At 35.1% G+C, this 17269-nt stretch overlaps 3 protein-coding genes and 1 long non-coding RNA gene across 4 annotated transcripts; 2 read left to right on the top strand and 2 right to left on the bottom strand.

The window, feature by feature from the left end:
- On the top strand, window positions 1101–1931 carry LOC110013068. The gene is made up of 2 exons (XR_002288231.1): window positions 1101–1413; window positions 1496–1931. It is a non-coding gene; the product is annotated as an uncharacterized LOC110013068 (long non-coding RNA).
- LOC105176490 (uncharacterized oxidoreductase SERP2049) lies at window positions 4921–7237 on the top strand. The gene is made up of 3 exons (XM_011099306.2): window positions 4921–5321; window positions 6069–6228; window positions 6711–7237. The coding sequence occupies exons 1-3, from the start codon at window positions 4985–4987 to the stop codon at window positions 7045–7047; spliced, it is 834 nt and encodes a 277-aa protein (XP_011097608.1). The 5' UTR covers window positions 4921–4984; the 3' UTR covers window positions 7048–7237.
- Window positions 7407–13395, bottom strand: LOC105176489 (regulation of nuclear pre-mRNA domain-containing protein 1B). Its single transcript, XM_011099305.2, has 7 exons — window positions 12692–13395; window positions 10126–10373; window positions 9696–9851; window positions 9411–9567; window positions 9042–9184; window positions 8910–8945; window positions 7407–8445 (listed from the first exon to the last, which is right to left on the bottom strand). Exons 1-7 carry the CDS (start codon window positions 12765–12767, stop codon window positions 7684–7686), a joined length of 1578 nt encoding a protein of 525 aa, XP_011097607.1. The 5' UTR covers window positions 12768–13395; the 3' UTR covers window positions 7407–7683.
- LOC105176488 (60S ribosomal protein L30-like) lies at window positions 14693–17064 on the bottom strand. Its single transcript, XM_011099304.2, has 5 exons — window positions 16912–17064; window positions 16686–16791; window positions 16331–16432; window positions 15035–15103; window positions 14693–14943 (listed from the first exon to the last, which is right to left on the bottom strand). The coding sequence occupies exons 1-5, from the start codon at window positions 16930–16932 to the stop codon at window positions 14903–14905; spliced, it is 339 nt and encodes a 112-aa protein (XP_011097606.1). The 5' UTR covers window positions 16933–17064; the 3' UTR covers window positions 14693–14902.

Genomic DNA, 17269 nt, shown 5'->3' with positions numbered 1-17269 from the left:
ATGCAAATAAGCAATTTTAGTCCTGTAAGAGAAGGTGGCAATTTTAGTCTTGTTTGAATTAAAATTCACAATTTGGTCGTGTAACTTTATAAATTGTGGCAATTTTAGTCATTTTTTGTCAATTTGGCTAGAAAATTTAACGTCATTAGCCATGTCAACACCTAAATCAGGGCTTCCGAAGAGTTTGATGATTTGGCAGTCCAACAATGAGGCAAATTTGTGATTATGCTAAATTTCAAAAGAGTTCGTTGTAATTTACCCTTCATATATATAACATTAATTGATCCTTCCTATACATATAATACGGATAATTGCAGTTTCCACACTTGAAGTTTGGTGTTATTATATGTCATGTGGTTTGGAGAATTACATTTAGTACCCCTGAGGTTTGAAAATTGCATCTAGTACCCCTGCGAGTTGCTTTTATCTAACAAATGAGTCACTCCATTAGTCAAAATTCACAGAATTTAATGATATTAACGAAAAAATAGATAAAAATCTATATTTACACCCAATTGGCTTAATACTGATTTATTTTCGGTCAAATAAATCTTTTTATGATCAATTTTTTTTTATACATCTTCACACGTTAATGCATGTGAAGAAGTTGTCTTCACCATTATATGGGTAGTTTAATCACAAAAGATTTGTTGACTTGTAATAAATTAATAATAAGTCAATGACGATAAATATCGATTTTCATTCACTTTTTTTGTTATATATATATTAATAAATTCAGTAAATTTTAACTAAAAGATAGAGTTATTTATTAGACGGGAGCAAACCTTTGCAGTACTAAATATAATTTTTTAAACTACCATAGGTTTAAGTGTAATTATATCAAATTTCATGGGAAGAAAGTGCAATTATCCTATATAATATACATGCTCATGAGATTTTTCAGTTAGATTTATCGATGAAATATTAGGTTCGGGATTGAGGAAAGGAACGCGATAATCACATTAATTAATCACCACGGAAACGGATTATCATAATTTAATATAATTAATTAAAACTTGTGAAATCTAACATGGGATTAGCAATAAAACAACCTAATTAGCTCTAGCAAGTGACATTATTTTTTGCTAGAAATGTTTAGACAAACCACAAACAACTAACTTAGGTACTCTAGTGGTTTATGGTTTACTCAGACACACATACAAGTTGAAAAGAAATTGCAAGGAAAGGACGAAGAAAGTCTGCTGACAGCTAACCCCATTATTGTCCTAACCATATTATCATCAACACCATTAATCCTTTTAAATGCATGATCATAATGCCTTAGCCACCTTTCAATTTTATAAATGTTCAGTTCCCCCCACTTCTGATTAATCTTTGTTAATCTATAAGCTAAGTGATGTCTTGATCAGAATGCCAACCAACTCATCTTGCCTATAAATTCCCTCGCAATCGGTCCGTTGCTAACAGCTACAACTCGCAACTTAAGTGTATCAGCTACTACTTACAGCTTATATAATTAAGTTTTCTTGCGCAGCATGTCGTCGACTGGAGCTAGCTACGCACACGTTTACGTGCAGCAGAAGCGGCAGAAAGAGAAGCTGATGAGAATGGAGCAGGAACGAGGATCCGAAAAGGCGATTGCCGGTAGTGTTGGTGATAGTAATAAGAGTGCAGGTAGCAGGAACAAGAAAGTTCATCCTCGCAACTTCATGTCTCCTGACTTGAGCCCCGGGTCCGGAGGGCAGAAGGACTAAATAAGTGCATAGCAGTTGCATGCAGCTTATTCCCAGCTTAATTTAACTTGTAATTCTGGTGTTTGCTGTAGATTATGGGTGTGTAAATTTGAAACAAGAAAGTGATGATATCATTTGTGTTTGAAGTAGTTAACGTTGTCAGTTTTTGCATTTTCAGTTGTAATTGTCGTCCTCTTTTTTATGTTGTTGTAATTAATAGTGGTTATTAATTCTTGACTTGTGGCTGCTTGTTCTTACTACATATATACATCAAAGACTTAGGTTTAAGGTCTACTAAAATGTCATGAATTTGAATCGTATACAGAAATTATTGTCCAGTTAGACGATATTTCGACCAACTATAACGAAAGCAACAGTCCTATATGTATTTTCTTATGTTGTGGATCTATATGTATTTTCTTATTCTGATCCAACCGACCAATTATAAGAAAAATATATAATAGACTTGTCTGGTTCTTGGTGGCAACTATTTGAATCACATGGCAAACAAAACAACAAGAATACAACCAAATCGAGTTTGGATGGAATTTCCGACCAATGATTATTAACATGGCCCATGGTTTTGTCCTTGCTTAGTTGGCTTTTCGTGTATGGTATTGGATTTTTTTTTTTATTGCAAAATGTATTTCAATCTCTTAGAAAAAATATAATTTTACTCCGGTTTTTTTATTGAGATTGGCGTTTTTTGTCTTGTATGAATTACTTTTAGTAATTTAGTTCTGCAAGTTTAAAAATTTGGTAATTTTCATCATTTTTCGACTAATTTGGCCAGAAAATTACATGTGACTTGCACATAATTTAATTAAATTATAATTTTATCTTGTAACTTAGGGACATTGGCATTTTTTGTCCTACAACTTAGGAGAGTTGGCATTTTGGTCTTGCATGAATTATTTTTAGGACTAACGTTGCAAGTAAATTGCAATTTCCGTTCAAATTGCCGAAAAAGGATTAGAATTACCAAAATTATAAATTTATAGGATTAAATTACGAAAACCAATTCGTACAGGAATAAAAGTGTCACCTCCTAAGTCACAGAGCTAAAATTATAATTTTATATTTCAATATTCAATATACACATCATGTTACATATATAAAAATTTTCTGTAAATAAATACATCATGTTGTTTTTATATATAGGATGTGTATATATTGAATGGAAGAGGAGAGAAAACACAATTTACAAAAAAAAAATCCAATTCCGTTTACACTATATACGACGTTGCTTAGTTAATTGGTTGGTTTTCAATAATTAAAAATCATTACAAAAGCAGCACCACTCATCACTTCCACAAACAAAACCCCCTTTTTTAAGAAAAAATATTTGTTTAATATTAATCGAGAATTTATAAGTTTATCGTCCCAAGGAAAAAGCCAATGAGGAGCCAACTGCATGAACATGCAATCAGACACAAAGTCCATTTTTCTTAATTTGGTTAAGGTCCAATCGCATCAATTCATGGTTAAGACTTCTTGTAGAAATGGAAAGTTTGAATCGTCACATAAATAATTCAAAAATTTTGATTCAGATCAAGTTTGATCGGATGTGTTTAATTAATTATACTTGTTAGAGTAAGTTTATAATGAGTTTTCTTGAGATTTGGTATAATTATAAATACTTGCTCGTTTTTTGAAAATTATAAATATTCTCTTTGATGATTGATTATTTTATGTGATTTTCGGACGGAGGTTTGCAATGATCAACTTTATTTTTACTATTATTTTTTTTGTTATAAAAAATATTAAAAAATTATAAAGAAATTAGATGAGAGATGAATGGAATTTAAAAAAAAAAATGGTCCGAGATAAAATCCGAGACACATCTCAACCCGGCCAAGTTTCAATTTATTCGACCCGAACCCATCCCAAACCCTGCAAGAAGTGCATCAAACCCGGGCCACATGGGGTTTTATAAGCCTAAAAAATGTGGCCCATAAATGCTCCAACATATAAGCAAGCATGTCATCAATTATCAACAGTACCTGTAAACATATACCCAAAATAAACAAAAATCCTGTTATGTTTGGTTTTATTTTGTTATGTTTTGTAGAGGTAGAGAGAGGAAAATTAAAATAAAAAAATATTATATAAAATTTGGCACAAAATAGGTAATATGCATACGTCTTCCCTCTCTTATACGTGTACAGGGATGAAGTGAGCAAGGAATGTAAAGTTACATATATATATTGAGGGAGATGGAAAATTGTTGTAGATGTAACTGCTAAGCTAAAAACAGTGACAACTAAATAAGACAATAAATGAGCTGTTTGGTTAGTTGTGCATATTTTATGTCAATTAATAAAGAAAATTTAAGGGTACTGTTTCTACTCGGATTTTCTTCAATTTAGTTTCATTTATTAAGATTTTTTCATATACAAGTTGAAAATTTTCTCCATTTTAGTCATCACAAATATTAATTAACAGGGTTGTTAGCATTTTTTTCGTTAATTATTGGGTGATAAATGCACGTAAAGACTAATATTGAGAAAGTTATAAAATGCAATATGAGAAAATTGTAACAAATGAGACTAAATTAAAAAACATGAAATTTTCTCCTTTTGTTTTATATAGGTATTGCTAATTATCAATAAGTAGTATTTAAACAAAATTTTCGAGAATATTTAATTTTCTTAAAACTATATTATGATAAAAAAATAAAAATTACTATAATTAGTTAATGGTTTTAAATTTGTGCATTTTTGTTAAAACCAAAGTGAATATTAGGAAGGTTTGTTTGGATTGGATGTTAATTAGAGGCCTATTTTTAGGTTATTTTATAGCATAATTAGGGTTATTATTATGTAATTAATTATCTTCAAATTAGAGCGGCGCCAAACTTCTTCATTTGTTAATTAAGAATATAATTTTTTATTTATTTAATTTGATTCATATGCATATGCTCAAACCTTATATATATAATGAAAATGACATTGTTACCCCTTTATATAAAATTCTTTTATTCATTCAAAAACCAAATATTTTTATGACCATTTTTCATTCTAAAATTGGCACTATTTATTTTTATCAAATTTAGCTATTTTTACACATATAATTAAGTAAAGGAATTAATTCATATTATATAAGACCATAAAAATATTCATTTGAAAACTAAAAATTTAATACTTTTGTAATAAATGAATAATTAACTTTACACTATAAAAAGAGGGCTAATATGATGAATATTTATTTATGACTCTATTGAAGAATTGGAATCCAAACAAATCTTTAACTTGAGAAAGAACCAAAATTCTGATTACAAAACAGAGTCAATGGGCGTCTACGAGAAGCAGGTGGTGGTGGTAACGGGGTGTTCGGCGGGAGGTATAGGCCACGCCCTGGCCCGTGAGTTTGCCGCGCGGGGCTGTCTGGTTGTAGCGACTGCGCGTTCACTCGCCTCCCTCTCTGATTTCCAGGAGGATCCCAGGTTCTTCCTGCAAGACCTGGACGTGTCGTCCGACGAGAGCGTGCGTCACGCCTTATCCACGGTTCTCGAGAGGTTTGGGCGTATTGATATTGTGGTGAACAACGCTGGAGTTCAGTGCGTTGGGCCCCTAGCCGAGGTCCCTTTGTCCGCCGTTGAACAGACCTTCAACACTAATGTCTATGGTAAAGAAATCATTTTTTGGATTTTTTGAAGTTTCTTACATTCTTGTTGATGGGTTTTTGGATTTGTTACTATTATGTTCTAATTTTATCTGGATGACCCTCGGTCGGTAGTATTTTTTGAACTTGGAGCGCAGATCAGATTTGATGGATATAGATATTTCTCGTGAGTAATCTGTTTGTTACCGACAAACGATTGTTTGGATTATCAGAGTTTGATTGAGCTAGTTGGGGCACTGAGCCTGATCCTAGATTGTACTTCTTTTGAACGGGGACTTGTTTTTGGTCCTTCTTGTCTATGAATGTATTGTTTGAGAAGAAATGCTGATGGGAATTGCTCTGGGGGAAGAACTTGGGCCATCAGCTATATTTTGGTATCATCAACCACCATGTTTTCGTTTATTTTCGTCGTGTTGGTGAGCAGAATTGTGTACTCAACTTTGGAATCTGTATAACCAACTAAAGACTTTTGATTATTGCAATGAAATAAATTGTTGGGAGTAATTTTGGTTTCGGAATTTGTTTTTCTCCTGCCATAATGCAGAATATCAAGTGTTGGTGTTAATTATGAAGATGCAGACACAAATTAATAATGGTGTTTGACATTTCATAATAACGTTTATGCAGGCTTAAATCTCGTTGTAGACTTAACTTATCTAATAATTATACATTGTAGTTGATTTCTTTGGCATGACAAGAAGATTTTTGTTTGTGTTGGATAAAGAATGTGCCGCATATTCATGTTTATAGGTACATTGAGGTTGATTCAAGCTGTAGTTCCTCACATGGCATCCAGGAAGAAGGGGAAAATCGTCAACGTTGGAAGTGTCACTGCATTGGCCCCTGTACCATGGTCAGGTGCTTATACTGCATCAAAAGCCGCTATACATGCAGTCTCTGATACATTAAGGTATGTGTTTATAGCCTTGTTAAATTCAGTAGAGATGGGATTTGTTTTGCAATTATAAAATGTGGCAATACAACAATTGATTAGTATGAGCCCCAAGCCTTGTGGACTTTGTTAGCCTCGTTTTATTATGAAGACTGGTGTTTGTGGTCGGATTTACAGACCTAGAATTTCTCTTGCGATGTTCTTGCCTTGTTGGATTGGAAGATTTATAAAGTTCATCCACACGATAACATATATTGGATGAATAGTGCCCGGAAGTAGAAATTCTAGCATCTGCTACCTTTATTTTAGTTCAAATGCTCAAGTTCTTGATTTTGCTTGAGAGGACGATTGAGTTGAACTATGGTCTGTCTCGCTATATATCCACAACCTAGCACGTTGTAGTATAATTTAGAGCTGTTCATTGCAGCAGCGACGGTAAACTGTGATGCAAAGATCCTTAACCAATGCAGTTCTCATTAACGATGTATTCATATACGCAGATTGGAACTAAGGCCCTTTGGGATCGATGTGATTAATCTTGTCCCTGGAGCTATTAAGTCGAATATTGGAAACTCGGCCTTGGCTATCTACAACAGAATGCCTGAGTGGAAGTTGTACAAGCCATTTGAAGAAGCAATTCGAGCCAGAGCAACCCTTTCACAAGGCCCAAAATCTACTCCTTCAGAAGAGTTTGCAAAGAAGACAGTGGATGAAGTGCTCAAGGAGAAACCACATGCTTGGCTCTGCTTAGGCCATCAATCTACAGTAATGGCAATATTGTACCATATGCCCCTTTTCATTAGAGATTTCCTTATGAGGAGGAAATTTAACTGCTGACTCTAATAGATTTCCTTTTCACGCTGGTGGCTGTAAGAATAAGATTTATTTCTTCTCTGCTGTAATATTCCACCCACTATCCCCATCATTGTAAGAGAGTTGGCAGGAGAAAATACAAATAACAGGAGCAATCTATAGATACAATTTTCTCGTTTTCAGTATGGGAAAGATAAATTTCTTTTCTTGAGCAGAATATATTCACAGTTTGAATATGCAATCTATCATGGAGATGCGGTTTGAAGAAAATGGCATCATTACAGGCTAAAAGAACGTTCTCATCTTGAGAACTATTGCATCAGAAAATTGTCAGCGCCTTCAGATTACCATCTTATAGTTGCATCAATATAACATGGAAAACCTTAAGACAATGATTGATCAATAACACAAACAGATACACTGCATTACACTAAACTTGAAACAGAAATGAAAAGCCTATCCATACCTGGAAATACATTGGTTCGATGCACAAAATATGTTTTTTTGATCACTGTATCTCTGTATCTACCCAGTCATCTAACAAACAAAATTTCAAGTTTACAGGCACTCGTCAGGCTTTGCTTGTATAGTCAACTAATGTCAGGTCTCCATCACTGTGACTGATAAGGGTGGTATAATACACCATTCCAGATGTTGGCGTCACTGTGACTGATAAGGGTGGGTATAATACACCATTCCAGGTGCCTGCATTGGAGCTAGGGGCCGAAAACCAGCAGGTCCAGGTGGCGGTTGAGATATCGGTATAGATTGCTGCTGAGCTAGTGTTGATTGCTGATGGCCCATTGTCAATGGTTGCTGCATCAAAGGGACCATTGGGCTCACCATGAATGAGGGAGGGGCTGGCGGAGGTGGCCCGGGTGGCAAAGGGGGAAGACTACCATAATCATATGATCCCGCAATTCCACCCGATGGCTGCATATATTGCAGAGATGTCGGGTTAGGAATTGAATGATAGTGGGCTTGTGAGCTGGAAATTTGACCTGGAATTGAGGGCTGGGGCACGACAATGGATTGGTAAGGGTTGTTCTGTGGAGGAGTTAGTTGGGGAGGCATGAAAACATTAGGATCTGAAATAGGCCGGAGGTTTTCGGATTTTGACATTGGACTGTTAAACGACAATGAGAAAGAAGTGGTTGATGTTGAAGATGTCGTCAGCCCAGCGTTTTTGGCTTCTTCAGCTGCAAATGTAGAAAGGACCGACGTCATGATGTACTGGGAGGAGCTCGAAGCTGCAAGCTTGTCTGCTACCTCAGCTGCAATTGCTGCAGCAGATTTTTTAGATGTTTGCTCTTGTTTTGCACTGGCATCTGTTGAAGTACATGATGGTTTTGACTCGAATACATGATCTTCATCCAATCGTATCCGCATGTTTGTGGCTTCTTCTACTTGTGCCTGTGCAACCTGAAAAATTGTTTAAACGCATATGTATTAGTCAATAGAATGATTTTGTGATATGATAAAGATGCAAAAATAACCGGCCACCAAGTTCTACATCAATTGCAACAAGCCAACCATGGCTTATTGCAACAGTATGGAATTTCGCATAAACAATTAACTAGGCAACGAGAATTTCAACAGTCTCCAGTAAATTGAAAAGAAATCCTGTTACCATGCCAACATATTATCTTTATTCGTTATACTTCAAAAAAGTGTCACAATCATAATTTGTACATTAATAGTCAAAGTTAACGGACATTTGCTTTCAGCAGCCAAGTATTCATAAGCAGATCATATCGTGGAATAGAAATAAACAGACAACTTTCTCAAAACCGGAGCACCACATCAAATCTAGGAGTACCAAGACAACCTTACAGAATCTTAAAACAAAAATAACTTGAGCAACGCCCATTCATCAAACCACAAACCTGAATCTGTGTCCGTAGATTCTCCAGTTCAGATTCCTGAAAATCACAAAATCAAACATGGCATGTTAATGAAAGGTTCAAGACAAAAAATAGCAAGCAAAAACGGATCCTGACTGGGGAGTGATCATGTACCTGCTCATGAAGTGCATCTCGCAACTCAGATAAAAGAACAACTCTATTTGTTTCAACAACTTTAAGTTTGTCGATACATTGTTTCAAAGTATTTTCTTCCTCCTCCAATTCTTTGGCTAGGGTCTTCCGTGATGGATCCTTTGCTGCAGAAGAAAACAGCAAAGCTGATAGTTAAATACAAGGGACGAAACTATGAGGCATGAATAATAATGCAACAACAAAACTGCTGAAAGACTCGCTTGGATCCTTCGACTATATATATATATATATATATATAGTTTTGAATTTTCCCTCCTGAAGGTTTTTCTATTAACAGTGAATGACTTCCAGCCAAACCAACAATGTTCTTTCACTTAGTAACCAGCTTACCTTTTGTTAATGCCGCATCAACATCTTTTTCCAGCTTTTTCACACGATGAACAGCAGACTTGCATTTACTCATTTCTTCATCTTCATTGGTTTGTTCACTGAGCACTGAATGAAAAGCTGACACGATTTTTTCCGCCGTACCACCAATGCTCAATTTCTGGTTTCAGGAAAAACGTTTCAAGGTCTAAGAATCAAAAGATGATGCCCAATTATTCAAAATTATGTCACCGATGCCAATAAGGTAAATAAAAGACCTACGTAATGCGTGAAAATGGTAAATCCTACCGTCCTGATAGATCTTGAATCCTTTTTAACTATTCTCACGGAACGAGAGCGTTTCTTCTTGAACTCTAAAGGTGGAGGCAATTCTTCTCCAAGCATTGCATCTTTCAGGCTTTGAGCATGGGATCCAAAAACTCTCCTTTCTTCCCATATGCCCACCTATTAAAAAGAGGATATTATGGTCATTTTCAACAACTCCAAACCTACTCGATTATCTGATGCTCATATGTCAAGAATCATGATTGATTGTTATGACGTGTTACAGAGCAATATATAAAATGACAACTCAAGAGTTCAATATAGGGTCTCCAAACAACTCCATAAAACAAAAGCATATGAAAATAATCAACTTTACCAATTTGGGGTAGTGCAGAAACGAGATGTAAGAGTAGCAACGCTCTTATGCTCAAGCGAGACAGTAAGAAAAGCTCACCAGTCTGGATACTACATTCTTTCCACGATCGTCGCCTTTATTTGCTACCTCCTTCAGTGCTGAAGGAAGAACCTTCCAGAACTCGGTGACGAATTCATTTCCTTTTCGTTTGCTGTTCTGCAGTATATCATTTGCAAGGTACAGAAGAGGTACTTTCTGGGCGATATCCGAACTGTGGAATTGTTTATCCCATGTTGCAACAACCAGTTCTGCTTTGCTACGGTGAAATATGCACCAGTGCGATAAAGCTATACCCGATATCAAGGTAAAAATAGTATAACCATGAATTATTTGCACACAAAAACGAATGATAGCATAGAAGTATTTCCTGCAAGATGGACCTCTAAGACTAACTAATAAAACTGTAAACTTAAATAGTATGAAACCGAAAGTTTATGCACTTTCCTTCTTTTCATTGTTAAAAACATGAAGCAATAGCTACAAGACAGCAAGACAAAAGCAACAGCAACAGCAAGGGATTAAGGCATATAGTCTACTATAAGGAAGGCTACAAGGCAAGCAACTGGGCTGCAAGGGCTACATAGCTACGGGGCTCAAAAGCAAAAAGAAGGAGCTCAAAGGCAAGGGGAAAGGCGCCAAGATTGAGGCCTTTAGTTGGGTTGGGGTCTTTATTCCCCCCGTGACCCCCCGGCTCAGTAGGACCACTTCTGTCAGTCTTTCGTGCCTCTCCCCGAGAGTCACTCTCTCCTTCGATTTAGCTCATAGCTCAAACCAGCTCATCACCTTAGCTACACTACTCTGTCGTTCGTGCCCCTCACCTCCATCTCTGGAATGAGGCAAATGGAAAAATGACTGGCAGTGGTTTATGTCATTTAATAAATGCCACAAAACATTTCTCACATCTAAAAGAATCTAAAAAGTATTTCTCACATCCAGATTTGACATTTACGCCCATGTTTAACCAAATCACATCCAGAAATGGTCGCAATAGAGTACTCACTAGTAACAAAGATATAGTGCGACTAACATTACAATTTGGAACAGTCCATGGTTGTTAATAGCGCAAGGCGCGCCATGGAGCAAGGGTCATCTGAAGCCATGGCGGACGGCATTTTAAAACACGGCGCACATGTTCAAAAATAAATTATATATTTCATACATCAATATATATTCACATCAATAACACACAAATAATTAAATCTAAACACTAAAAATTATTTTAATCATCGTACCATAAAAGAAATTTGCAAAATAACAAATCTTAAGGAAAAAAGAAAAAAAAGAAGTTCAAAACATGCAAGATGATAAACAAATTCTACATAATCATTATAAAACAAAAACAAATATAAAATATCCATCAATCAAAATCCAAATCATCCCCAATCTCATCATCATCATCATTCTTTTTATTCTCTCTGTTGCAACGTAAAGCCCTGATTTTTCAGCCCCTATTTTGTCTAAATTTTGACTGATTTTCTTTTTTTTTTTTTTTTTTTTAAAAAAAAAGCTGAATCAAAGGCTCGGCCAAAAAGCCCAGCCTTTATTTACACTGGGCCCCAGCCCAAAAAGGCTGGGATGTGCGCCTCTGCGCCATTTAGCGCGCCATCCATAAGCTCAGCGCCACTTTTATAAAATGGCACTGAGGCTGAGCGATGATCGCCATGGCGCGCCATTAACAACTATGGAACAGTCAAAGAAATACATCGGAATGAGGCTGTATATCACAAAAGAAAGAAGCAAATCAATGCTCATGAAAAAGCATTAGTGAATAAAGTTTCTATAATCAGCATAACTTCCCCAAAACCTGGCAAGTTTCAAATTGCAACCATTACATATTCAAGATTTTATATAGTAGAATCCCAAATTAAAGCATTCCATATTCTCGATCTGCAGTGCATACCATCGATTCTCAAATAATACTTTCTTGTGTTCTAAATTAACAAATGGATGAACCGGGAATGAATATCCAATTCATCATTTCATTAATTTGTGGTATGCTAATACCGAAGATATTCAAGGAAAACAGGACATGCAACCAAATATAGCATTACAGCACACAAAAGAAACTCACGGGTAAGACATGCCACGTTGATTTTATCAAAAGCATACAAAAGATATGAGAAACCAAACCACATGCTACAGAATGGATATGTATACGTAAGTAAGAAACATTGCTTGAGCATTAGTTCCACGAACAGTCAATATGAATTCAAAAACAGTATATTTTAGTCTGGTTTTCTCTTTACCAATAAACCAAATATAAAATCCTATTGTAACTGAATAGAACCATCAGAGGGAAGCAAAGTTATCCAGGAAAGATCAATCGCAACATGCAAGAACACCAATTTCCAATCAATTTCAATCCTTTTTAACTAAAGCAGAGTATCAAAATAGATTGTATCAGTTTCACATCATTCAATTAAACCATTTCACTTGTTAACACACATACACACAAACAATGTATGGACACTTTTTCTATCGATTAAATTAAAGCTGGAAAAAAAAAAAGAAAAGAAAAGCAACGCATGCAGAAGTTTTCTGCCATAAAAGAAATGTACAAACCAATAATTTATCAAGAGCATAAACAAAAATAAGTTGAGGATACTTTCAATACATTGCTGAGTGCTATTGAGCTTTGAAAGCTTGTCGGCAAGTATCTGTTCACTGAAAACACTATTCATCCCACCTCAACCAATGCCCTCCCTCCACAACCGCCACTTTCCACTTCACAGAAACAACTATATATATGTATATCTTCGTGTATCTATATAGATACAAACACCGAAGAACCCAAAAGAGGATGCATTGAATTCAAGATAAAAGCCCTAATTCAAGTATGAAAAACCGAAAGATTTGATTTTTAAGATAAATAACCAAAAGGGTCGCCGCAAAAATCACCAATTTAACAAATGCAGTGAAGAAATGGGGGGAAAAAGGAAAATTAACTGATTTGCGTTGGGATAGTATCAAAACAAGAAACGGAGAAAGGATAAGTCTTTTCAAACCAAAGCAAAATAAAAGAAAGGTGGGCAGATAGAAACTTAGAGAAACAGGTGGTTCCATAAAGCCATGAGGGAAATTCAGAGAAATCAAGAATTGTTCTCAGCTATGTGACAAACCCTAACAAATTCTTGGTGAGCTTTTGGAGGGGTTGATGTGGGGATTTATACAGAGAATGTGAGAGTGAGTGGTGCTTTTTGGTATGTGTAGTTTGCTGCTGCAGAGGGAGATTAGGAGAATTTGAGTTTGGGGTAATGTCCACTGTGTGTTGTGTGTGAAAATGTGTGTTTTTCAAAGGAGGATGTAAGCAAAACTTTGGGGTTTTTTTTGGCTATATATGTCATGAATTGTCATGTGCACGTGTATTTCTTAGTTATTGTTACAGATGAGCATCTTCTGTCTTCACTCAAATTTGGTATGAATTTGAATATTTATCAAACAAAAATATTTTATTTCTTATATTATTCGTATAATATTATTAAAAAATTGCCTTCAAATAGAAAATATTTAGTCCATGCATAATAATTTATTGTTTCCCCTAGTGAATATTATTGATGGAGCAACGAAGTATAAATCGTAACAATTTATGCTTTTCTTGAAATTTGAATTTGATAAATATCAATATATCGATAATATGAATTATTGTATAGGTAATATGATTCTCACATATTAAATAGTGGCAATTTCGTTTGGCAAAATTGAGTATTGTTTCCCATGAATTTTAAATTTTGGATAATCGTATCCTAAACCTACCATAATTAAATTCCACTATGTTGGATACTTATGTATAATAATGTATTTTATAAAAGAAAATTGTGTTCTTTCTTTTTTCACTAAATATGTTTTCCTAAGTATATGTAATGGTATGGTATTTTAAATGTGGTCACATGCCTATTCATAAATGGATTTCATGTAGTAACTACGGAATATATGAAACGGATTTGATGCACTAACTACAGATGATGACAATATCATCAAATCAAATTTGATATCATCTACAAAGCATCATGCATTGATTTAATGAAATAGTAAATTAAAACCTGATGCAAATATCTAAATAATTTATTGAGTAAGAGATATGATCAATATTAAAGAACACATTACATCATTCATGTGAGTCTATTTGTATTAATGCAAATTTACCATCACTATTTACATTTAAATAATTCTAAAATATCTTTATGTTTGGATAAAAGATATTAGTATTAACTTCTTCACATTTTGTCCTCAGATGAAATAAGGATCAATCTTTTGAAAACTTTACTGATTAGGATTAATCTTTCCCCTTTGTTTTTTTTCCTCCGAAAAACAGAAAAGCAGATTAAAAGATGATTCTTGATAGAATACTGATCAAGTATGGATAAAATAATTAATGTACGTCCTTCCTAAAACGAGAAGAAGAAGTGAAAATGACAAAATTTAAGAAACTGCTATAAATCTCTTGAGAAGATCCTAATGTGGAAGTAGAAGAGAGGGGCCAAGGGGAAGAGTGCTTTCTGGGAGAGATCAAGATAATAGCTAATGATCATCCTCCAATGACCTCTGCGAGTTACAGCTCAGGCCGAACAAAAAATATATGGATCCATGATCCATCAAAAACAGAAAATGAAAATTCAATGGAAGTTTATAAGGAATAGATAATAATCCAGTACTAAAGGTGAACAATTTCTCCGAGAATATTACCAAAGTAAGAAGTGGCACAGCATAAATAAAATTCAAGATCAAAACTTCCATGACTCTTATAATGTTCTACATTTAGAAACAGGAAACATTTCAACAAATCCAAAAGGAAGACTATAGGGATAAGATCATCTTTTCAATGTTCCCCCGGCAATGATTTAATGATGTCCGAGTCACCTGCAATGTGCACAAGCAATTGATAACATCAGCCACAAAACAACAGTCAAAGTAAGAAAGTTACTAAATACAACAAGAATTAATCTGGTACCTGGATCAATAATGCTGAGGCATGAAACACGGAAATACTTCCCACAGGCAGTTCCTAAGTCAACATTATCTGGAAAATTAAGAGTGAGTGAGAAAAGAAAGAACATTTTTCCTTTCCTTTTTCCCCTTTTTTCGAAGGGGGAATATTCTTGTTAGCCATTCGATCTATATCGTACCAAAACAATGAAATAGTAGTACGTCCCAGCATAGCCAAATAGCACCAACAGGGCAAAGTCCAATAATGACAACAAAATCTAGAAAGGCATGAGTTTCCTATTTGGACTTTTATTTCCTAAATCTAAATACTTACCCAACATAAGCAAACTGCAAATTTCTAATCCTTGTAATCTACTTTAGCAAATGAAGCCCATTTTATTCCCATCATTCAATAAAATTCGCAGGTCCCACTCTAGAATTATACCTTTCCCCGTAACATACCAGGGAATAATCACCACCATTGCGATTGATTCAACTTAATTAACTGCACGTTTGAGATAATTATGATAAAGGATCTACAAGTCCACGTTTGAAAGATACCAGCCCAAGGATTCTTCATGCTATTCACACTTGTGAATCCACACAAACAAGGTTGGAATATGAAGTCAAAAACAAATTGAGAATACGGTAAAGAAAGTTGGTTAGCTTGTAATAAAGGCAATGAGAATAATGTTAAACAGTCCCAGCAGTTGACATGAATAAGTTTCTACAATTCTAGCGGCTAGCCGCAACAAGTATTTAAGTTGTCGAATAGATTACAATGTGGGCAAGCTCGAAAACTTAAGAGGCTCTCTAAGAGTCAAAACATAGATAGACAACGAGGAGCAAAAGAAAAATAGATAAAATACCAGGCATCAAATCTAGGTGGTAAGGGGATATCCAATTCCAGTCATAAAGCTCAACCGAAAAGCATATAAAAGCTAATATAACTATCTAGGGCAATAAATAAACATAAAAACATCAGAAATAAATCCAGCATCTAGAAATTACGATATAGTGTCAAGTTTGTTGCCTACTAGAGCTCCTATGAAAACATAAACATAGTCGAATCAAAATGGTCCCAACATCCAATAGAAAAACCAGGTGAATCAAAGCCCTTCTAATCCAGCTGTTCCTTACAATTCTGTAACCAGAATGTAAGGCTTCAAACACAAAGACTTCCCATTATTGAACAATCATAATAAACTACACATATATGCAATGTTACCTAATCCCGAAATCCGAATTTATAATTTGAACAAACCAATTCCACGGAGATGAACAACAGAACCTCCAAAACAGATTGAGATTTGTCACTCACTTCCATTGTAGTGGTGAACTCCAACTTTGGCGAGCATCGCATAGTACTCAATCTCCGATTTCCTCAACGGTGGGCAGTTGTTGGAGATAAGAATCAATTTCCCTAAAAAAGTTCACCAATCACGAAAACAAATTTCAAATTTAAAACCCCAACACATCTTCAGCCAAATAACACAAAAATTAAACAACAACCTGCAGAACTCAGAGAAAACCAACGGAAAAAAAAAAAAGCACCTTTGGAGGGGGGTTTTCAAATTTCAAATTTAAAACCCCAACACATCTTCAGCCAAATAACACAAAAATTAAACAACAACCTGCAGAACTCAGAGAAAACCAACGGAAAAAAAAAAAAGCACCTTTGGAGTTCCGGAGGGTTTTGAGTACAGTCTTGTAACCAAGAGTGTACTTGCCGCTCTTCATCACCAGAGCCAGCCTATTGTTGATGCTCTCATGAGTCTTCTTCTGAAGAAAAACAAAAACACGTAGCCAAAAAGTTAGTGATTGATTTGAGAAACACTGCAACAGAATGAAAAACAACAGATCGACGATCGGAAAAGTGCGAGAAGAGAATTCGATTCGTACGGTTTTCTTGCCAGCGACCATGGTTGCGGAATCTGATTTAGGGTTTTGCGGAGATGCTGGGGATGAAGGTGAAACCCTAGTGTAGCAAAGGCTGCGGCACAATGATGCAGGGTAAGGGTTTTCATAAGGTGCAATCTTTGGAGGAATTTCCAAATACCTCCTTGATATTTTTGGTATTAACAAATACTCCCCAAATTTACTGCTACATTACTTAAAAGCCCTTCATGGGGTCTTTGTTGTTAATTTTTGTTAATTAAATAACACATACATATTTTTAGAGGTAAATTACATGTACAACCCTACGAGATTATGCTAAAATACACGAATATTCTCTATTTATTTTTTTTATAAAATTCCA

The sequence above is a fragment of the Sesamum indicum genome, linkage group LG13 (genome assembly GCF_000512975.1).
Source record: "Sesamum indicum cultivar Zhongzhi No. 13 linkage group LG13, S_indicum_v1.0, whole genome shotgun sequence".
NCBI classification, from domain to species: domain Eukaryota; kingdom Viridiplantae; phylum Streptophyta; class Magnoliopsida; order Lamiales; family Pedaliaceae; genus Sesamum; species Sesamum indicum.
The sequence above is the reverse complement of the archived record's forward strand: the minus strand, read 5'-3'. Positions and strand labels throughout refer to the sequence as shown.